The sequence below is a fragment of the Leptodactylus fuscus genome, chromosome 2, assembly GCF_031893055.1.
Source record: "Leptodactylus fuscus isolate aLepFus1 chromosome 2, aLepFus1.hap2, whole genome shotgun sequence".
In the NCBI taxonomy this organism is placed as follows: domain Eukaryota; kingdom Metazoa; phylum Chordata; class Amphibia; order Anura; family Leptodactylidae; genus Leptodactylus; species Leptodactylus fuscus.
Genome location: NC_134266.1, coordinates 69,553,056 through 69,577,275, shown reverse-complemented (window position 1 = coordinate 69,577,275; position 24,220 = coordinate 69,553,056). Strand labels below are relative to the sequence as shown.

The window sequence follows — 24,220 nt, the reverse complement described above, 5'->3', positions numbered from 1 at the left end:
CAGGATTTGAACCCAGGGCTCCAGCATGGCCACTCATCTGCAGGGTAGATGCTAAATCCTAGTCTGCTAAAGGACCTCTGATGACGTCATGACCATGTGATCGGACTCTGGTGTGGGCGGAGCTACTAGGATTTAGACTCAACCTTATCTGCAGATGTTACATACCAGTGGCTACAGGACCTTTGATGACATCACAGTCACGTGACCTAATGACAAGCCAATCACAGAGCAGTAGCACTAAAGGACCTCCCCCTTCCAGTTTTCTGTGCTCTGTGGACCCTGACTCGTGTATAAGCCGAGGAGAGCCTATTCAGCATGAAAAATGTGCTGAAAAAGCTGGCTTATGCTCGAGTATATACGGTATATGGCTTCATAACAGACGAAAATCCAATAAGGGGAACATGAACAAATAAATCCAAGGAATCATTAGGTTTCTCAGCACAGATAATTTAAGGGACAAAATACATAACTGAGGAGCCAGGGAAACAAAAAAAATGACTACATCTGACAGCCCATTATGTGGCAGCTCTGCCACACTCCTGATGGAATTAGGTCCAAGCAGAAGCCAAAAGCTTCAAGCCTTGCTTCTTAAAAGAAATGATCTAAGAAAACAATGTTCTTTGCTTTAGTAGGTCAGATGTGAGTCACAAGCAAGAAAAGAATGAAGGGTTCAGTGGGGAGACTTTTTGATGAAGGACTCTGAATAGACGAGGTATGGTCTATAGCTGGTACTGGTATGGCACAATACATGGAGTTTGGGCTTTCCGACATACAATCATATTATAATAAAAACTCTCCACAAACAAGTAATCTATAATGTATTCCCCTATACATTGCCACGCCATCTAAAGCAGCTAAAAGGGCTAAAGGACATCTACCCTGCCTCAGGCCTATGGTACACTTAGTGGCGCTCACTTGAAGAGACATCATTAAAAGTAAAAAGAGGCCCTACGACCATTGTCTGTGAGTAATGTAATGAAGGCACCAGAAGAGGAATGAGTGACGAGAGTGTTTGATGTTCCTGCTTCCTCGAGATGCGACAGCCTCTTAAACAGATGGTGCCCAAGTGGGTTAAAACTTCCGTTCAAGCCCACAAATGTGAGAAACAGACAGGAAAGCTGGCATCATCCTAGCAGCAGATTTCATTCACATGCCCTTCTATTTATTTTATTGCTGGAGTAACAGGTGACGAGTGAAAATAAATGATCCGCGCTTACAACTTCACAATGACATCTAGGGCTGGCTTTAGACAAAGTGGGGCCCTGGGCAAAACTAAAAACGGGATCCCCATATTGTGACATATAAATACCATCATGTTCAGTCATTTCAGAAGTCAGGGCTGCACTTTCAGCAGCATTGATATAGTGTCAAAAGATCAGGAATACAAAAAAAGAAAGAAAAAAAAAAGAAGAAAAATAAATAAATATATATATATATATATATATATATATATATATATATATATATTGTAAAGACACACATATACGAGAGAGAGTGTTGTGAAATTGGTATGTATGTACCACTATACTGGGCAGAATTATTACTACTATACAGACAATTACACAATACACATCATGTATAGAGCGACACCTCTATACAAGGCCCAGATAGTACACGACCTCCACACTGTCACTACCGCCATTACATTGTATAGTGAATCAAAGACAATAGTCATCCACTACACAGACTTCTAACCTAACAAACATCAAATCAATGAAAGGGTTTTCTGACCCCTAAATTGACTCTTTTATACTGATATCCTATCCACAGGACAACTCATCGATATGTCAGTATGTGATCTGTCAGGGTTCAACACCCAAACCCCACACAGATCAGCTGTACTAGCAACTTCCGGGTGCCAGACGCTGCTAGTGGACAATATCACTTTCTCTATACCTTTTTATATTTAACCCCTGCTCAATATATATATATATATATATATATATATATATATATATATATATTACATATATATTACATATATATATATATATTACATATATATATATATATATATATATACACATACACACACACACACACACACACACACACACACACACTAGGGCACACTACAGTCTCACTGTTAACAGGGTGTGCGATATTTTACTCCGTTCTGCTACCTTTGTCAGAGCAGTCTCCTTTAGGCCACTTCAATGCATTGAACTCTTTATAGATGGGAATAATGAAGTCCATAAATTCCATCTGAGCATTAACTGCGCAGGTATTACAACAATTCAGTGGATAATGGACATTTACAGGAAGTGTCAGCTTCTTTACCAGGACTGCGCCCTAACAAACTTACAACTTCTATTAGATGGTATTATCTGCTATTGACCTCCCGTCCTGGAGATTGTCCTGTGCAGTTAAAAGAAAAACCCAAAAACCAAAAATCGCTTTATAAAAAAATTGAACGGAGATCACAAGACATTACAGCTGCATCACTCTCCTATATACTGCATTACTGTAAACTGGTTCTGGGTTCCATTTTTCATTATTAGTACAGTATGTGTATACGAGTAGTAATATTTCAGGGTAATAGATGACAGGCTCTGTATGTAGTCTGAAGTTCTCCCTGAGCGGGTGAGTGGAAACTACATGCAATGCACAATGCATACAGGCAAATCTACTCCATAGCAGTCTCTCACTACGGGCCTGTACTGCTAAGAATACTTGGGATGTGATTGTAAATTCCTATTCAGCTTCTGCATGACACTAAACATGTATATTTCTCGCCTCTCCATAGTCTTCTATACACATGTAGACCGCATAATATGACCTGCAGTTTGCTAAAATGAGAAATGTTGTGTGTCTTGAGACAAAGAAACAGGAAACAGCCTGTATTCAAAGTGTTAAAGCTGTCCTCCAGATGTATACAGTCAATGTATACATCCAAAGGAGGCCTGGGACTCCCATGTTTACCAATGTATAAGGCAATATATACTTTACTTGCAGGGGTCCTCCATGTAGCAAAGTGTGGTCTGTTCTGGTTTCCAATATAATTAAAGAGATATACCAGCCTGCTGAGGTCAAAAGGGAATATTTTTCACCTCCTTCAGATAAATGGGATCCATCAAGGTGTTTAGCATGTACACGGGGAATAGCTTTTTGTATAGATGTTACATCGTGCACAAGGGCTGTGTGCAGGATTAGGAAAGGGAGTTACTTTCTTCCATACACTGCACCATATTTGACAACTCGGCTTTGTCTGATACTGAAACTCGTCCTTGTTCACCTTTTCCTTCTAATCTCAAGCATCTTCTGACATGTCAGAGGTATTATGGATGGCAACATTGGTTGTACCCCATCACCTTGCAAAAGTACTGAGGGCAAAGGTGGCATATACAATACAGAGCAGGACACGGCACTACTTTGTTTCCGACAGCCCCGCTTTTCTATAAATCTGCCCTAAAGTGAGTTCTTAGGGAATGTTGTATGAGGACATCTAACCAGGTAAACCTGAAGTAATCACTGACCACACAGGTCCACATTTACAGAGCAGCACATACGGCTGACGAGAGATCACTCACTATCACACATGGTTTAGAGAAACAGAGTGGATATTTATTCCATTCACTCTGTGGTTTCTTGCACACTGACACCATAGAACATTAACATTGCTATTTAGAGCTCATATATTGATTTTACAGCTTGGCTCCATTAGAAAAGTGAAGGTCTGTTTCACTACTTCTTCCCATTAACACTCCATTACATTTGTAGCACAGTAATCAACAGGGAGCGGACTCACGGCTGATAAAAGGGCCGCGCTTCTTGCTTAAAAGCTGCAAGGGTTGAGGGTAAACCATGGGATAATTCTACAAAGGTTTCCAGGCCACTGGTGTGTTACACCTCAAAGGAAAGGGTGTATTCATAATGGAGGCAAAGAAAAAGAAAAGTGCTGTAAATCAGGTCATACACACAAAATGGAAGAAGATTCCAATAATGTGCATGTCTGACCCAGCCAAATGGGCAGAATAATATGGTGGCAGGAAGGCCAAGTGATCCCAACTCACATGCTGTGCCACTTAACATTTGGATGGGCATGGGGGGGGGGGGGGGCACAGATAAATTGGGAGAAAATAAAAGTGATGTCCCCATCCATGCCAAACATATTCATGCGCAACAATTTTAAGGGGGGGGGGGGGGGTCCTTATAGCCCCTTCACACAGCTTTTGGCAGGGTTGGCAGGAGTCTAAAGGCTACAGATAAGCTGTGCAACCTCTTCATGGTTTTCCTTGGTCTAGTTACATGAATAATACTGGTGGTATTAGATATATAAGCTGAAACTGCAATACCATCACTACTACTATGGCATAAGTATGCTATAAATGTCTTATAGGTACAGGTCTCAGAAGATCTGCAACTATTTTGAGAACATGGGTCCCGAGATAGTCATCCTGGAGGATTTACCTTGGCCACTCCAGCCCACCCAGTTTCTTTCTGTAGAAACTAATTTTCAGCTTGTCCTGTGTACAATGGGGGCAGCAATTATGCGTAATGTATATACTTTGATGTCTGACAACAAGTCAGAAGATATAGTAGCCAAAGATCGCCGTTAGAGATGAGCGAACAGTGTTCTATCGAACTCATGTTCGATCGGATATTAGGCTGTTCGGCATGTTCGAATCGAATCGAACACCGCGTGGTAAAGTGCGCCATTACTCGATTCCCCTCCCACCTTCCCTGGCGCCTTTTTTGCTCCAATAACAGCGCAGGGTAGGTGAGACAGGAACTACGACACCGGTGACGTTGAAAAAAGTAGGCAAAACCCATTGGCTGCTGAAAACATGTGACCTCTAATTTAAAAGAACAGCGACGCCCAGCTTCGCGTCATTCTGAGCTTGCAATTCACCGAGGACGGAGGTTTCCGTCCAGCTAGCTAGGGCTTAGATTCTGGGTAGGCAGGGACAGGCTAGGATAGGAAGGAGAAGACAACCAACAGCTCTTATAAGAGCTAAATTCCAGGGAGAAGCTTGTCAGTGTAACGTGGCACTGACGGGCTCAATCGCCGCAACCCAGCTTTCCCAGGATCCTGAATGGAATACACTGTCAGTGTATTCCCGTATACCCGATATATACCCCGATACCCGTTCCAACGGTGTGCCCCCCCACCTTCACCCCAGAAATACCCTGCAAGTCCCCTAGCAATAGAATTGGGGCTATATACACCCACAATTTTTACTACTGGTATACAGTGCCATTGTCTGACTGGGAATTCAAAGAATATATTGGGAATACAAATACCCTCATTTCTTGCTACTGCCATATAGTGCCAGTGTCTGACTGGGAATTCAAAGAATATATTGGGGTTACGTGCACCCACAATTTTTACTACTGGTATACAGTGCCATTGTCTGACTGGGAATTCAAAGAATATATTGGGGTTATAAATACCCTCATTTCTTGCTACTGCCATATAGTGCCAGTTTCTGACTGGTAATTCAAAGAATATATTGGGGTTACGTGCACCCACAATTTTTACTACTGGTATACAGTGCCATTGTCTGACTGGGAATTCAAAGAATATATTGGGGTTATAAATACCCTCATTTCTTGCTACTGCCATATAGTGCCAGTTTCTGACTGGTAATTCAAAGAATATATTGGGGTTACGTGCACCCACAATTTTTACTACTGGTATACAGTGCCATTGTCTGACTGGGAATTCAAAGAATATATTGGGGTTATAAATACCCTCATTTCTTGCTACTGCCATATAGTGCCAGTTTCTGACTGGTAATTCAAAGAATATATTGGGGTTACGTGCACCCACAATTTTTACTACTGGTATACAGTGCCATTGTCTGACTGGGAATTCAAAGAGTATATTGGGAATACAAATACCCTCATTTCTTGCTACTGCCATATAGTGCCAGTTTCTGACTGGTAATTCAAAGAATATATTGGGGTTACGTGCACCCACAATTTTTACTACTGGTATACAGTGCCATTGTCTGACTGGGAATTCAAAGAATATATTGGGGTTACGTGCACCCACAATTTTTACTACTGGTATACAGTGCCATTGTCTGACTGGGAATTCAAAGAGTATATTGGGAATACAAATACCCTCATTTCTTGCTACTGCCATATAGTGCCAGTTTCTGACTGGGAATTCAAAGAATATATTGGGGTTACGTGCACCCACAATTTTTACTACTGGTATACAGTGCCATTGTCTGACTGGGAATTCAAAGAATATATTGGGGTTATAAATACCCTCATTTCTTGCTACTGCCATATAGTGCCAGTTTCTGACTGGTAATTCAAAGAATATATTGGGGTTACGTGCACCCACAATTTTTACTACTGGTATACAGTGCCATTGTCTGACTGGGAATTCAAAGAGTATATTGGGAATACAAATACCCTCATTTCTTGCTACTGCCATATAGTGCCAGTTTCTGACTGGTAATTCAAAGAATATATTGGGGTTACGTGCACCCACAATTTTTACTACTGGTATACAGTGCCATTGTCTGACTGGGAATTCAAAGAATATATTGGGGTTATAAATACCCTCATTTCTTGCTACTGCCATATAGTGCCAGTTTCTGACTGGTAATTCAAAGAATATATTGGGGTTACGTGCACCCACAATTTTTACTACTGGTATACAGTGCCATTGTCTGACTGGGAATTCAAAGAGTATATTGGGAATACAAATACCCTCATTTCTTGCTACTGCCATATAGTGCCAGTTTCTGACTGGTAATTCAAAGAATATATTGGGGTTACGTGCACCCACAATTTTTACTACTGGTATACAGTGCCATTGTCTGACTGGGAATTCAAAGAATATATTGGGGTTATAAATACCCTCATTTCTTGCTACTGCCATATAGTGCCAGTTTCTGACTGGTAATTCAAAGAATATATTGGGGTTACGTGCACCCACAATTTTTACTACTGGTATACAGTGCCATTGTCTGACTGGGAATTCAAAGAGTATATTGGGAATACAAATACCCTCATTTCTTGCTACTGCCATATAGTGCCAGTTTCTGACTGGGAATTCAAAGAATATATTGGGGTTACGTGCACCCACAATTTTTACTACTGGTATACAGTGCCATTGTCTGACTGGGAATTCAAAGAGTATATTGGGAATACAAATACCCTCATTTCTTGCTACTGCCATATAGTGCCAGTGTCTGACTGGGAATTCAAAGAATATATTGGGGTTACGTGCACCCACAATTTTTACTACTGGTATACAGTGCCAATTTCTAACTAGGAATTCAAAATGCGCAAGGCTCCCGGAAAGGGACGTGGACGAGGCCGTGGGCGAGGTCGGGGGAATGGTTCTGGGGAGCAAGGTAGCAGTGAAGCCACAGGGCGTCCCGTGCCTACTCCTGTGGGGCAGCAAGCATTGCGCCACTCCACAGTGCCAGGGTTGCTTGCCACATTAACTAAACTGCAGGGTACAAACCTTAGTAGGCCCGAGAACCAGGAACAGGTCTTGCAATGGCTGTCAGAGAACGCTTACAGCACATTGTCCAGCAGCCAGTCAGACTCTGCCTCCTCTCCTCCTATTACCCAACAGTCTTGTCTTCCTTCCTCCCAAAATTCCGAAGCTTTACAGAACAATAACCCAAACTGTCCCTGCTCCCCAGAGCTGTTCTCCGCTCCTTTCATTGTCCCTCAACCTGCCTCTCCACGTCACGATTCCACGAACCTAACAGAGGAGCATCTGTGTCCAGATGCTCAAACACTAGAGTCTCCTCCATCTCCGTTCGATTTGGTGGTGGATGACCAGCAACCCACCCTCATCGACGATGATGTGACGCAGTTGCCGTCAGGGCATCCAGTTGACCGGCGCATTGTGCGGGAGGAGGAGATGAGACAGGAGTTGGAAGAGGAAGTGGTGGATGATGAGGACACTGACCCGACCTGGACAGGGGGGATGTCAAGCGGGGAAAGTAGTGTGGATGTTGAGGCAGGTGCAGCACCAAAAAGGGTAGCTAGAGGCAGAGGCAGAGGTCAGCAGCTTAGGCGAAGCCAGGCCACACCCGGAATCTCCCAAGATGTTCCAGTTCGTACCCAGCCCCGAAAAACTCCCACCTCGAGGGCACGTTTCTCGAAGGTGTGGAGTTTTTTCAAGGAATGCGCCGAGGACAGATATAGTGTTGTCTGCACAATTTGCCTCTCGAAATTGATTAGGGGCTCTGAGAAGAGCAACCTGTCCACCACTTCAATGCGCCGTCATTTGGAATCCAAGCACTGGAATCAGTGGCAGGCAGCAACGGCAGGACAAAGGCCGCCTGCCGTTCACGCCACTGCCACTGCCTCTGCCACTGCCACTGCTGACTGTGCTGGCGATGCACTCCAGAGGACGAGCCAGGACACCACTTCATCTGCCTCCGCCACTTTGTTGACTTCTACCTCATCCTCCCCTGGTCCTGTCTTATCTCCTTCTCCTGCACCATCAAAGGCACCATCAGGCGTTTCTTTACAACAACCCACCATCTCTCAGACATTGGAGCGGCGGCAGAAATACACTGCTAACCACCCACACGCGCAAGCCTTGAACGCCAACATCGCTAAACTGCTGGCCCAGGAGATGTTGGCGTTCCGGCTTGTTGAAACTCCCGCCTTCCTGGACCTGATGGCAACTGCGGCACCTCGCTATGCCGTCCCTAGCCGTCACTACTTCTCCCGGTGTGCCGTCCCCGCCTTGCACCAGCACGTGTCACTCAACATCAGGCGGGCCCTTAGTTCCGCGCTTTGCACAAAGGTCCACTTGACCACCGACGCGTGGACAAGTGCATGCGGACAGGGATGCTACATTTCACTGACGGCACACTGGGTGAATGTAGTTGAGGCTGGGACTGCTTCCCAAACTGGCCCGGTGTACCTCGTCTCCCCGCCTAACATTCCTGGCAGGGACACGAGAAGAACACCCCCCTCCTCCTCCTCCTCCTCTACCGCCTCCTCCTCCGCCACCGCCTCCTCCTCCGCCACCGCCTCCTCCTCCGCTGTTAGATTGACCCCAGCTACGAGTTGGAAACGTTGCAGCACTGGCGTTGGTAGACGTCAGCAGGCTGTGCTGAAGCTGATCAGCTTGGGGGACAGACAGCACACTGCCTCCGAGGTGAGGGATGCCCTCCTCGATGAGACGGCAATATGGTTTGAGCCGCTGCACCTGGGCCCAGGCATGGTCGTTTGTGATAACGGCCGGAACCTGGTAGCAGCTCTGGAGCTTGCCGGACTCCAACATGTTCCATGCCTGGCCCACGTCTTCAACCTAGTGGTGCAACGTTTCCTAAAGAGCTACCCCAATGTTCCAGAGCTACTGGTGAAAGTGCGGCGCATGTGCGCCCACTTTCGCAAGTCGACAGTAGCCGCTGCTAGCTTAAAATCTCTCCAGCAACGCCTGCATGTGCCACAACACCGGCTTTTGTGCGACGTCCCCACACGCTGGAACTCAACGTTTCAGATGTTGAATAGAGTGGTTGAGCAGCAGAGACCTTTGATGGAATACCAGCTACAAAACCCTAGGGTGCCACAAAGTCAGCTGCCTCAGTTTCACATCCATGAGTGGCCATGGATGAGAGACCTTTGTGACATCCTACGGGTCTTTGAGGAGTCCACAAGGAGGGTGAGCTCTGAGGATGCGATGGTGAGCCTTACAATCCCGCTCTTGTGTGTTCTGAGAGAATCCCTGATTGACATCAGGGATAACTCAGATCACACAGAGGAGTTAGGGATAGCATCCGATCCGTCACAGCTGGAGAGTAGGTCCACACATCTGTCCGCTTCACTGCGTTTAATGGAGGAGGAGGAGGAGGAGGAGGAGGAAGAAGAGTTGTCCGATGATGTGATGGTGATACAGGAGGCTTCCGGGCAACTTCGAATCGTCCCATTGTTGCAGCGCAGATGGGTAGACATGGAGGATGAGGAGGAAATGGAGATTGAACTTTCCGGTGGGGCCAGAGGAGTCATGCCAACTAACACTGTGGCAGACATGGCTGAGTTCATGTTGGGGTGCTTTACAACCGACAAGCGTATTGTCAAAATCATGGAGGACAACCAGTACTGGATCTTTGCTATCCTTGACCCCCGGTATAAAAACAACATCTCGTCTTTTATTCCGGTAGAGGGGAGGGCCAATCGCATCAATGCTTGCCACAGGCAATTGGTGCAGAATATGATGGAGATGTTTCCAGCATGTGACGTTGGCGGCAGGGAGGGCAGTTCCTCCAGTAGGCAACCAAGTTCTCACCGGTCCACACAAACGAGGGGCACACTGTCTAAGGTCTGGGACACCTTGATGGCACCCCCTCGCCAAAGTGCCGCCACGGAGGGTCCTAGTGTCACCAGGCGTGAGAAGTATAGGCGCATGTTGCGGGAATACCTTTCCGACCACAGCCCTGTCCTCTCCGACCCCTCTGCGCCCTACACGTATTGGGTGTCGAAGTTGGACCTGTGGCTTGAACTTGCCCTATATGCCTTGGAGGTGCTGTCCTGTCCTGCCGCCAGCGTCCTATCTGAGAGGGTGTTCAGTGCAGCCGGTGGCATCATCACTGACAAGCGCACCCGTCTGTCAGCTGAGAGTGCCGACCGGCTCACTTTGATAAAAATGAACCACCACTGGGTAGAGCCGTCATTTTTGTGCCCACCTGTGTAAAGCACCCCAACATGAAACTCCATGTCTGTACTCAACCTCTCCAATTCCTCCGCATCCTCATACTCATCCACCATAAGCGTTGCACAATTCTGCTAATACTAGGCTCCCTCCACCCTGATTTCCCCCAACTCTGCTGGTTAGAGGCTCCCTCCACCCTGATTTCCACCAACTCTGCTGGTTAGAGGCTCCCTCCACCATGAATTTGCCCAAACTGGGCTGTTTAGAGGCTCCCTCCACCATGAATTTGCCCAAACTGGGCTGTTTAGAGGCTCCCTCCACCATGAATTGGTCCAAACTGGGTTTTTTAGAGGCTCCCTCCACCATGAATTGGTCCAAACTGGGCTGGTTAGAGGCTCCCTCCACCATGAATTTGCCCAAACTTGGCTGTTTAGAGGCTCCCTCCACCATGAATTGGTCCAAACTGGGCTGGTTAGAGGCTCCCTCCACCATTAATTGGTCCAAACTGGGCTGGTTAGAGGCTCCCTCCACCATTAATTGGTCCAAACTGGGCTGGTTAGAGGCTCCCTCCACCATGAATTGGTCCAAACTGGGTTTTTTAGAGGCTCCCTCCACCATGAATTGGTCCAAACTTGGCTGTTTAGAGGCTCCCTCCACCATGAATTGGTCCAAACTGGGCTGGTTAGAGGCTCCCTCCACCATTAATTGGTCCAAACTGGGCTGGTTAGAGGCTCCCTCCACCATGAATTTGCCCAAACTGGGCTGTTTAGAAGCTCCCTCCACCATGAATTTGCCCAAACTGGGCTGTTTAGAGGCTCCCTCCACCATGAATTGGTCCAAACTGGGTTTTTTAGAGGCTCCCTCCACCATGAATTGGTCCAAACTGGGCTGGTTAGAGGCTCCCTCCACCATGAATTTCCCAAAACTTGGCTGTTTAGAGGCTCCCTCCACCATGAATTTGCCCAAACTTGGCTGTTTAGAGGCTCCTTCCACCATGAATTGGTCCAAACTGGGCTGGTTAGAGGCTCCCTCCACCATGAATTTGCCCAAACTGGGCTGTTTAGAGGCTCCCTCCACCATGAATTTGCCCAAACTGGGCTGTTTAGAGGCTCCCTCCACCATGAATTGGTCCAAACTGGGTTTTTTAGAGGCTCCCTCCACCATGAATTGGTCCAAACTGGGCTGGTTAGAGGCTCCCTCCACCATTAATTGGTCCAAACTGGGCTGGTTAGAGGCTCCCTCCACCATGAATTGGTCCAAACTGGGTTTTTTAGAGGCTCCCTCCACCATGAATTTGCCCAAACTGGGCTGTTTAGAGGCTCCCTCCACCATGAATTGGTCCAAACTGGGCTGGTTAGAGGCTCCCTCCACCATGAATTGGTCCAAACTGGGCTGGTTAGAGGCTCCCTCCACCATTAATTGGTCCAAACTGGGCTGGTTAGAGGCTCCCTCCACCATGAATTGGTCCAAACTGGGTTTTTTAGAGGCTCCCTCCACCATGAATTTGCCCAAACTGGGCTGTTTAGAGGCTCCCTCCACCATGAATTGGTCCAAACTGGGCTGGTTAGAGGCTCCCTCCACCATTAATTGGTCCAAACTGGGCTGGTTAGAGGCTCCCTCCACCATGAATTGGTCCAAACTGGGCTGGTTAGAGGCTCCCTCCACCATGAATTTCCCAAAACTTGGCTGTTTAGAGGCTCCCTCCACCATGAATTGGTCCAAACTGGGCTGGTTAGAGGCTCCCTCCACCATTAATTGGTCCAAACTGGGCTGGTTAGAGGCTCCCTCCACCATGAATTGGTCCAAACTGGGTTTTTTAGAGGCTCCCTCCACCATGAATTTGCCCAAACTGGGCTGTTTAGAGGCTCCCTCCACCATGAATTGGTCCAAACTGGGCTGGTTAGAGGCTCCCTCCACCATTAATTGGTCCAAACTGGGCTGGTTAGAGGCTCCCTCCACCATTAATTGGTCCAAACTGGGCTGGTTAGAGGCTCCCTCCACCATGAATTTGCCCAAACTGGGCTGGTTAGAGGCTCCCTCCACCATGAATTGGTCCAAACTGGGTTTTTTAGAGGCTCCCTCCACCATGAATTTGCCCAAACTGGGCTGTTTAGAGGCTCCCTCCACCATGAATTGGTCCAAACTGGGTTTTTTAGAGGCTCCCTCCACCATGAATTGGTCCAAACTGGGCTGGTTAGAGGCTCCCTCCACCATGAATTTGCCCAAACTGGGCTGTTTAGAGGCTCCCTCCACCATGAATTGGTCCAAACTGGGCTGGTTAGAGGCTCCCTCCACCATTAATTGGTCCAAACTGGGCTGGTTAGAGGCTCCCTCCACCATTAATTGGTCCAAACTGGGCTGGTTAGAGGCTCCCTCCACCATGAATTGGTCCAAACTGGGTTTTTTAGAGGCTCCCTCCACCATGAATTGGTCCAAACTTGGCTGTTTAGAGGCTCCCTCCACCATGAATTGGTCCAAACTGGGCTGGTTAGAGGCTCCCTCCACCATTAATTGGTCCAAACTGGGCTGGTTAGAGGCTCCCTCCACCATGAATTTGCCCAAACTGGGCTGTTTAGAAGCTCCCTCCACCATGAATTTGCCCAAACTGGGCTGTTTAGAGGCTCCCTCCACCATGAATTGGTCCAAACTGGGTTTTTTAGAGGCTCCCTCCACCATGAATTGGTCCAAACTGGGCTGGTTAGAGGCTCCCTCCACCATGAATTTCCCAAAACTTGGCTGTTTAGAGGCTCCCTCCACCATGAATTGGTCCAAACTGGGCTGGTTAGAGGCTCCCTCCACCATGAATTTGCCCAAACTGGGCTGTTTAGAGGCTCCCTCCACCATGAATTTGCCCAAACTTGGCTGTTTAGAGGCTCCCTCCACCATGAATTGGTCCAAACTGGGCTGGTTAGAGGCTCCCTCCACCATGAATTTGCCCAAACTGGGCTGTTTAGAGGCTCCCTCCACCATGAATTTGCCCAAACTGGGCTGTTTAGAGGCTCCCTCCACCATGAATTGGTCCAAACTGGGTTTTTTTAGAGGCTCCCTCCACCATGAATTGGTCCAAACTGGGCTGGTTAGAGGCTCCCTCCACCATGAATTTCCCAAAACTTGGCTGTTTAGAGGCTCCCTCCACCATGAATTGGTCCAAACTGGGCTGGTTAGAGGCTCCCTCCACCATGAATTGGTCCAAACTGGGCTGGTTAGAGGCTCCCTCCACCATGAATTGGTCCAAACTGGGCTGGTTAGAGGCTCCCTCCACCATTAATTGGTCCAAACTGGGCTGGTTAGAGGCTCCCTCCACCATGAATTGGTCCAAACTGGGTTTTTTAGAGGCTCCCTCCACCATGAATTTGCCCAAACTGGGCTGTTTAGAGGCTCCCTCCACCATGAATTGGTCCAAACTGGGCTGGTTAGAGGCTCCCTCCACCATTAATTGGTCCAAACTGGGCTGGTTAGAGGCTCCCTCCACCATGAATTGGTCCAAACTGGGCTGGTTAGAGGCTCCCTCCACCATGAATTTGCCCAAACTGGGCTGTTTAGAGGCTCCCTCCACCATTAATTGGTCCAAACTGGGCTGGTTAGAGGCTCCCTCCACCATGAATTTGCCCAAACTGGGTTTTTTAGAGGCTCCCTCCACCATGAATTGGTCCAAACTGGGCTGGTTAGAGGCTCCCTCCACCATGAATTTGCCCAAACTGGGCTGTTTAGAGGCTCCCTCCACCATTAATTGGTCCAAACTGGGCTGGTTAGAGGCTCCCTCCACCATGAATTGGTCCAAACTGGGTTTTTTAGAGGCTCCCTCCACCATGAATTGGTCCAAACTGGGCTGGTTAGAGGCTCCCTCCACCATGAATTTCCCAAAACTTGGCTGTTTAGAGGCTCCCTCCACCATGAATTGGTCCAAACTGGGCTGGTTAGAGGCTCCCTCCACCATTAATTGGTCCAAACTGGGCTGGTTAGAGGCTCCCTCCACCATGAATTGGTCCAAACTGGGTTTTTTAGAGGCTCCCTCCACCATGAATTTGCCCAAACTGGGCTGTTTAGAGGCTCCCTCCACCATGAATTGGTCCAAACTGGGCTGGTTAGAGGCTCCCTCCACCATTAATTGGTCCAAACTGGGCTGGTTAGAGGCTCCCTCCACCATTAATTGGTCCAAACTGGGCTGGTTAGAGGCTCCCTCCACCATGAATTTGCCCAAACTGGGCTGGTTAGAGGCTCCCTCCACCATGAATTGGTCCAAACTGGGTTTTTTAGAGGCTCCCTCCACCATGAATTTGCCCAAACTGGGCTGGTTAGAGGCTCCCTCCACCATGAATTGGTCCAAACTGGGGTTTTTAGAGGCTCCCTCCACCATGAATTTGCCCAAACTGGGGTGTTTAGAGGCTCCCTCCACCATGAATTTGCCCAAACTCTGCTGGTTAGAGGCTCAATCCACCCTGATTTTCAAAACAAATGTTGGTGCCAACCTCAACTTACTACAAGGGCCAAATTCACTGCTGGTGACAAGCTCTCCTCACTGCAAGTGCCAAATACACATGTTTCAAGGTGTTTTCCTACTGTCAGAGAGGTGGTATTGAGTGTGTAAAGTGTGTAGTTGTTAGGCTGTGATGTTGGGGTAATAGAGGGTCTTTGGTGTGTTAGATGCCCCCAGACATGCTTCCCCTGCTGTCCCAGTGTCATTCCAGAGGTGTTGGCATCATTTCCTGGGGTGTCATAGTGGACTTGGTGACCCTCCAGACACGGATTTGGGTTTCCCCCTTAACGAGTATCTGTTCCCCATAGACTATAATGGGGTTCGAAACCCGTTCGAACACACGAACATTGAGCGGCTGTTCGAATCGAATTTCGAACCTCGAACATTTTAGTGTTCGCTCATCTCTAATCGCCGTCTTTAGGAAAAACCGTGAGGCAGTCAAGATTCCTGAAGTAACAAGCCAATATTAGACTAATGCACTTTAGATGGTAATGTGTGGAGACGTTCGTATTTGCACATTGTGTTGTGTGCGGTTAGCAACCCAGATGTAGGCAAACGCACAAGGAACCGATGCACTGCCATCCAACGAATTATTCTCGCATGCAAATAATCCAAGAGCAGTGAACTAAATATGGCTCTACTAGTATAAAAGGGCAGACCACATAATAGAAAGAAAAAAGCAATATAATCACAAATGAGCGCTACGCTGTCGATTCTGGATTTATTTGTATGGGATACAACTCTCAAAATGTTCCCCTGCATGTAATGTACAAGGTTATGTTCACACAGAACTGAAATACTGCAGCAGAAAAAATGAAAAAGTATCAGTTTGTTTTTTATAGCATATTCAGCTGAGGAAATGCAGTGGATTTGCTTCAGATTTCACCCTTTGCATCACCCACAGCATATAATGGACATATTACAGATTTAAGTCTTGCCTGGCAGGTCAGTTTCTCCATATACTATAGCCATAGGATGGTAAGAACGCTTTACTGGTATTCGGCTAAGTTCTCAAAGTGCTGCAACCACATATGCCAAATGTCCTACTCAACTGCAGTGGACAAATCTGAACAAATTGGTGGCAAAGTTGAGGCAATTCACAAATTTTGTGCCTCCATTCACCATCGTGGTAGTGGGCAAGGTATAGGCGGTGTGTGGTTGGCAAACTGACATATTGGATGTAATTGGGGATGGCAGCACTAACTCTTTAGACCGCTAGAAATATGTTGCATGGCTGCGATCAATAAGCCACAAGGACGACAACATCCTTATCCTCTTCTTAAATGGGGTATTCCCTTCTCCAACTTTTCAGACAACTTTGTCTCATTTCATACAGGCTGCTGCGTCATTTAGAGTCTCAACCGACCCATCCAGCAAGACATCTGCCCAGCTTGCTCCATCTGCTCTTAAAGCAGTAAGGCTCCTTTAAACATGCGACCAATGCACTCTTGACTGGTTTGCATATGAATAAACCACAGAATTCCTACTAAATGAAGATTCTGCCAATAAAGTATCGCAGTGTGACTAGTGCCGGAGCCCTCTACAGTAAGGTGCTGCTTTTAAATTCGTTATTTTACCTGCCTACAGATTACCATTAACCTAACAAGTTTTTTTCACCCAATACGTTGTTTTTATCTACCGCAATCAACTTGTCAGACGCCTAAATATGCTCTCTCATATTTACAGGTTCTTGCCTCGGTTACAGATCATCTTTCTCATATACCGCTTTTGGTTAGGCTAAGGACTCAGTCCCTCTTCCTGGCTAATGATATTCTCTTCTTTTTTTCGCTCTCTGCAAAGTGCTCCTAGCTGCTGAGCCCTGATAGAGCTAGCACAGTGTATGTATATTCATCTTCCTGGCCAATGATATTCTCTTCCTTTTTTCGCTCTCTGCAAAGTGCTCCTAGCTGCTGAGCCCTGATAGAGCTAGCACAGTGTATGTATATTCAGAGATACAGGTTCACAACAAGCACACTGTTCATCTTGTGTACAGGCCTTTAGATGAACAGTCTCATGTTAGGGTGAAACCAGTCTTAAAGGGGTTTTCCAAGCGAAAATTATTATTATTATATTTTAAAATAAGGTCTGGTAGTGCTACTAACTGGTTAATAAGTCTATTCAAATACACCCCCCCTCCTTAGCTATCCCACCCACTATTAGCTTTTCCCAGCTAATTAACTCAGCCACCTACTCCACCCCATCATACTTACATGTCTTCCTCTCCAGACTTCACTTCTGGGTTGGCTCCTCCTCTTTTTCGACTCTGCTGGTGTGCGCGCTGGCTGGAGATGCTTCCAATGTCTGCGCAGTAGAAAAGGAGTACCATCTCTATTGCGCAGACGTGGGAGGCAACTCCGGCCTACGTCGGCAGAGTCAAAGAAGAGGAGGAGCCGACCTAGAAGAGGAAATCTGCAAGTTTGATGGAGTGGCAAACGGAACGTCACTGGAGAAAACAGAATATGTGCCTGGGGTAACTATACATTTTTGCTAAAGTGTGTAATTTAGAAAGCAGGCGGGGTGGGGTGGGGGGGTGGAGTGTTTAGATTAGTGTAAGAATTCCATTTATCCCAGACAACCCCTTTAAGGAGCAAGCCTTTTTTCACTTTTATATCCTTGCATTCTAAGATCTTATTTTTTTCCATTCACATGAGAGGACTTGTTGTTTGTGAGATGCGTTGTTTTCCTTCAATGGCACCATACATAACTTTTATTAGGTTTTTCTGGTCGGAAATGGAAAAAAAAAAAAAAACTGGTGATAAAGGTTGATCGTTTTTTTAATAGTTTTTCAGCAATAAGACGAACAAAAAACATTTTGGCATTTTCTATTTTGATGACATTCACAGTCAGGGTTAGATAATGATAGCGATACCTATTACATTTAGGAGGTGATCTTAGCAGATGTTTTCTCTGTCCATGGGCATAACATTACATTTATCAGCACTAAACCTCATTTGCCACTTCTCTACAATTATTAGACTTTTCAATACAGCACGGGCACTTAAAGTTATGACTTGTAATGTTACAGATGAGCCCCGGCCACTATCACCCAATAACCAGCAGGAACAAAATGACTGCAAGTTATGAGTAGAGAGAAAAAATATAGATTATAGTAAAACAAGATCAAGGTAGAGAATATTACATGGCAAGAATAAGTATCCTACACCTATCCTCCAAACCTCACCAACCTAACATCACTGTGTAGAATAGCGTCTTTGTAATAGAATATCTGTCTGAGATCGGCCATCACACAAAATGAAAAACTACTTCACATCCAGATAACATTGTGGCCCATAATAGATAAAAGAACTTTGAAAACCGACAGAACCGTATTTTTTGAACAAACACCTGTCACCTCTCCGGATGATGTACGTTTTAGTAAATGCTTCTATTCTACCCAAAACAATTCAGTAACATTAATTCTTAGAATTCTGCTGTTCCTCTGTTACTCCTCCTAGAAATATAGGAATTGACAACTAGTTGTTAATATCTACATTAACAATATGGTGAGTTTCTATACAGTCTGGCACTGTCACACTCAAAAGGTAACACCCAGCTGTCAATTTATACATTACTAGAAGGAATAAAACAGAGGAACATCACAGTTCTAAGAAAAGAGATTACAGAATTATTATGTCATGGGAAGTAGAGTTCTTTACTAGAGATGAGCGAGTAGTATTTGATCGAGTAGGTATTCGAAATACTCGTACTCATTCGAATACTACTAGCTATTCGCAGTAAAGAACCAGCATTGATTGGCCGCAGCAGCAGGCTCGTCTTTGCTCGTCAGGAGAGCTGGCAGCTTGCGTTTATGCGGGAGCTGATTTTCTCATAAGAATGCATTGACCAGCATTGATTGGCCGAATGCTATACAGTGTACAGCATTCGGCCAATCAACACTGGTTCTGCTGGAGGCTCTTCTGTGAGGAGGCGGAGTCTAAGAGCGGACGACAGCAGTCTCCATTGTGGTCCGATCTTAGACTCCACCTCCTCACAGTCGAGCCTCCGTGAGAATCAGCGTTGATTGGCCGAATGCTGTACAATGTATAACATTCGGCCAATCAACGCAGGTCAATGCATTCCTATGAGAAAATGTCAGCTCCCGCATAACCGCAAGCTGCCAGCTCTCCCGACTAGCGAAGAAGAGCCTGCTGCGGAACCAATGTTGATTGGCCGAATGCTATACATAGCATTCGGCCAATCAATGCTGGTTCTGCAGGACGAGTAAGTTCAGATTAGCGCTTGCCTCCCATCCAGAAGGAGTCCGCAGGAGGAGCCCCCTGAACGGAATATCAGCGCAACTGCAAGCGCTGTGCAGTTAAAGCACACAGACCCGTTATAGTCTATGGGGTCTGTCCGCTTTAACTGCACAGCGCTCCTCCTAAACACTCTCCTCCTGCTACTTGTGGACTTGGTGACTCTCCTTTAGTCGAATAGTGGTTTCCCCTGAAATGAGCATTTTTTCCCATAGACTATAATGGGATTCGATATTCGATCGATTAGTCGAATATTGAGGCTCTACTCGAAACTAATATCGAATCTCGAATATTTCACTACTCGCGCATCTCTATTCTTTACCAAAACAGAAGAAGTGACAGATCCCCCAAATAGAGGGCAATGATAGATAGGACATATAACATATTTAAGAACTGCACAAGCATATCCCCCCCCCCCCAAATGCATATTTATGATATATAAAAATCATCTCCTGTCCTACAATACAAGATCTGGCTGTTACTGAGTGATCGCACCCTTGGCAGGAATCACTAGATTCTTTGCCGTTAAGGTAGGGTTCCCATTACCATTGGTGTCTCAACTGGAGACATAATGCATAGAGAACATAGTAAATACAAAAGTATGCCCTACATGTCAGATATAGATATGAAAATTAAAAAAATATATAAATTCTAATAGGGGTAAAGAATACTTCTACTTAATGCGTATTTCAATAGTACCGATATCCAAGCATATGATTTTTTTCCATCTCTATAACGACATGTAGTGTATACAGATGTATAATGTATTGCATGGCGTTGAGATATGAAAAGTTGACGATTTTCTATATTTCAGGAAAATGGAAAAACAAAACAAAAAAAAACAACCCAAAACTTAATTTAAAGTATGCACTGTGACATCCATGAACAAGATAATAGGCTTAGAGCCCAATTCTTGGTCAAGGTGAACGTGGCAAAATATACAGTGAAACATCAATTCCTATATCCAGAGATGACTTCCTTTAGAACAGATTTTCAGCTCCCCCATATATTATATATACTGGCCATCTATTTTGAGAAGCCCACCCCTCTAGAAGACCAGTAGATGTTTTGCAGCATAGTTTCACTGGATTTAGGCTTCCTTTGCAGTTATTGATATTTTATTACAAGTTTTACAGCGTTGTATGTAACATGAATTTGATATAAACATTGCAGCTGCATTAGATATAACCATTACGAAGTGAGAATTCCCAAGAACTTAAAGGGGTTTTCCTAAAACGTTTGACCAAAGCAGGCTCTTCTCCTATTACTTGAACAATCCTCATTCCCTGCAGCAGCCTCCGGCACAAGGAAAGTGATCTGTGTGGGTTCTGGTTTTGGATCCCCACAGATCAGATACTAATTAACTATCCTGTGCATAACTCATCAGTTTCAAACCTGCATTAGCAGATGGAAAACCCTTTTAAATCATCCACGGCTTTAATGTGCCATCTCTCTACCAGGACACATGAGTGTTTGCTTTGCTGCAGCAAGGTCATCTCTATACACAATCACTAACCTGAGTGGTGTCCGGTACAAGAGCGCTGGGATGTCATTCCTGCAGCAAAGCAAGTAAAGACCAACAGGGACAACAACAGCGGCAGCGCCAAAGGAGAGTATAAGAAATTGTGTTATTTTAATCTGTGCCCTCACTTTGGCCATGTTGTTTAGGATCTCAGAAAATCTCTATTAACCCTTCTCATATAAACAAAAAAAACCCCACAGTTTAACAAAAAGTCACTTTAATTTACTCAAAGTATAAAGAGGCAAACCCAGATTCTGACATCCCAGGGCAATGCTCAGCTTTTTACCGCTTCAGGTTAATAAAATGAGCGCACAAACCTTGGGGAAAGGCTCATTAGATACTTGTATTAAACGCTGTACATTTCGGTTAGATGTAGCAAACGCCTGAAACACAAAGGATACATTTCTTCAAAATAATCAATGTGAGGCGGCTGGAGAATATCAAGTGCAGAGAGGACCTGCAAAGAAGAAGAGACACAGTCACTGGAGCGGCCTGTACTACATTATCTTTACGACACAGAGCAGGGATAATAATGTGCGGCATATTGATTATACACATAAAATGCATATTACACTACTTTACAAAAGACAAACCGCAGCATACCGACAACGTACGCTTCACACCATATGTTCCAAAACCAGCTGGAAAACTTATTACAGATAACACCAGAGGTGACTTAACTCCTTAGAAGACAGCTCACATCTCCCGATATGTCCATTTCAGTATAGACTTGCTTTGTCCATAGGATAACAATCCTGGAGCATCTTTTCTCACTGCTATGTGCTGTGCCGTTCCTGTTATTCCTCCTAGAAATGTATATTTTGACAACTAGGTGTCGCCAGTTGGTGTCATGACCCTAAACACTGACACCATTCAATCAGTGCTGACAGTGGTAGAGATACAATTCTTTGACAAGGGGTCTTGTAAACAAATAGCTATCAATGTATACATTTCTAGTAGGAATAACAGAGGGACAGCACAACAGAGGGCTAGAACCAATTTCGAGAACGTGACCTCGGTCAGTCACTTAGAGAAAAGTGTTAGATCAAGATAATCGCGTTAAATGTAGGTAAACATTTTGCAAGCAGAACAGGAAAGCCAAGACGAACGACCCAAAAGGATTCTTTTTTTAATCGCCAGTTACAGGATAATTGCCAACATCGAAATAGACATAGCTAGAAATGTCCGGCTGTCCATGAGACTAGCTATTGAAAAACTGATCAGAAGACACTGAAAGAGGTTACCAGGAGCTGCACCACTGAAAGAGTTAAAAAGCCAAGGATTTTCATTGCTCTAATGCTCTCAACAATTAGGCAAAATAAATCTATTGTACCGTTCTGAGCCTTCAGCACCTATGCAAACCTGTGTCTCCATGGTTATGACTACAAATAAACCCTGCACGCAAGTCTGATCCTGAATTAAGGGGGTACTCTTATCTGCTCCACCTGTCCTCTGGAGTCATTTTAGATAGAGGTCCGTCTAAAATATATACCGTATATACTCGAGTATAAGCCGAATTTTTCAGCACAGTTTGTGTGCTGAAAAAGCCCCCCTCGGCTTATACTCGAGTCAGCAAAAAAGAAAATTCTATTTTTATTTTTTTTTGGGGGGAGGGGGGGGGGGTAGGGTCTATGACCAGCCATAATATCAATGTATAGAATCTCCCATAAAATTGTGTGAAACAAAGAAGCTGTAAAAAAAAATAAAAAAATTAAAAGTTCTAAATCCCTCCTTTCCCTAGAATAGATACAAAAGTAGAAAATAACTGAAACACACACACATTAGGTATCCCTGTGTCTGAAAGTGCCCAGTCTACTGAATATAGGGTATCTGAAGTGCTCCTCTTCTGTCGGGAAGGGGTTAATAGGAGCACTGCAGATACCCTATACTCAGCCAGGCTGAATTCCAAGTGAGGGAAAAAAGAAACAGTCCTCAAGCTCGGGGAAGGGGCAGACAGACAACCAAAACACCCTCTCCCCTTCCCCAGCAACTACTGCACCCAAAAACTCCGACCATTTTAATTTTTTGAAATTTTCCAGTAGCTGCTGCATTTCCCCCCTCGGCTTATACTCGAGTCAATAAGTTTTCCCAGTTTTTTGTGGTAAAATTAGGGGCCTCGGCTTATATTCGGGTCGGCTTATACTCGAGTATATGCGGTACCTCAATTAGTAGAGTAAGACTAGGTGAGAAATACATTTTACTACTTTAAAGAAGATTTTTCCACCACCAAGAGCAGAACCGTAACAATGAAGTTACATGAGTAGGGTCTTCATAACTGATCATCTGCTAAATAGTTACAAGTCAAATGTATGTATGTATGTATGTATGTATGTATGTATGTATGTATGTATGTATGTATGAGGTAGCCAAGATGATGGTCTATAAAATGATGGAAAGTCACAATTACAAAGCATTGTTACCCTTTTGCTTGTCAGTGTACCTCCTAAATGTGAGCTCCTGCCAGCAGATGAGGTCTACTATTAGGATGACAGGCAGAAGCCGGTGTAATCTCTTAGAGGGTGGTGGGTATGAGGTCATGGGCCTAAAGTAGAGTCTCTCTAATATTAGAAGTAGAGACAAATCTAATTATTGTGGTTTGTAGTCATCTCAGGGAACTTCCGAGGTGTCCTTCAATGAAGTTCCTGACATGTTCTGATAAGCCCTGAGATCTATATTCATGTCTGGTTATTATTAGCTCTATATTTAGAAGCAGACTTGTATTTCAGGTCAAGTGCTCATGTAATAATTCAATCAATTATAGCATTGTACTGTAGTGAGAATTGTCATTACACAAACAAATGTGCTATTAATAGGCAAAAGCAGAAAAGGGCGTCCTGATAAGCGCCTGGTTCCTCCGATAAATACATTAAAGGGAGGTTGTGTGTTCTCTTTTCTTAATCCTTCAGCCGTTGTGATGTGTAAATCTCCAAGTATTAAAATGTCCGTACCTCTAAAGGAGGCCACGCAAATTAGACATATCAGTGAACCCACTAAGGCAACACCCACATAACAGTGACCATTCATATAGCATACATGGTTATTAAAAAAAAATAAAATAATTATATATATATATATATATATATATATATATATATATATATATATATATATATATATATGTTTTTTTCTCCTCTTTCTTTAAAATTAGAACATATGCTTTTAAGAAAAATACACCCTAATGTGCATCAAAGTGTCCCCGAGTGTCCCAGCGATGAATTCAGAGTAAAGAACGGTTAGACATTGGATTTCAATGTGCCCAATTCTTAGAAGTCTCCACAAAATGTCTCTGGTGCTGGCTTATTCCCCTCTCCCAAATACCACATACATTTGCCTTCAGGGGAGAGTTCCGAAAACCCGATAGACATTATATAACTGGCTAA

At 45.0% G+C, this 24,220-nt stretch overlaps 1 protein-coding gene across 1 annotated transcript in view; it reads right to left on the bottom strand.

The window, feature by feature from the left end:
• Positions 1 to 24,220, bottom strand: part of NLK (nemo like kinase) — a 116,291-nt gene that overhangs the window by 32,889 nt on the left and 59,182 nt on the right. The window contains exon 3 of the mRNA XM_075263955.1: positions 21,242 to 21,297. Coding sequence (XP_075120056.1) covers positions 21,242 to 21,297 — 56 coding nt within the window. The remainder of the gene's footprint in view (positions 1 to 21,241; positions 21,298 to 24,220) is intronic.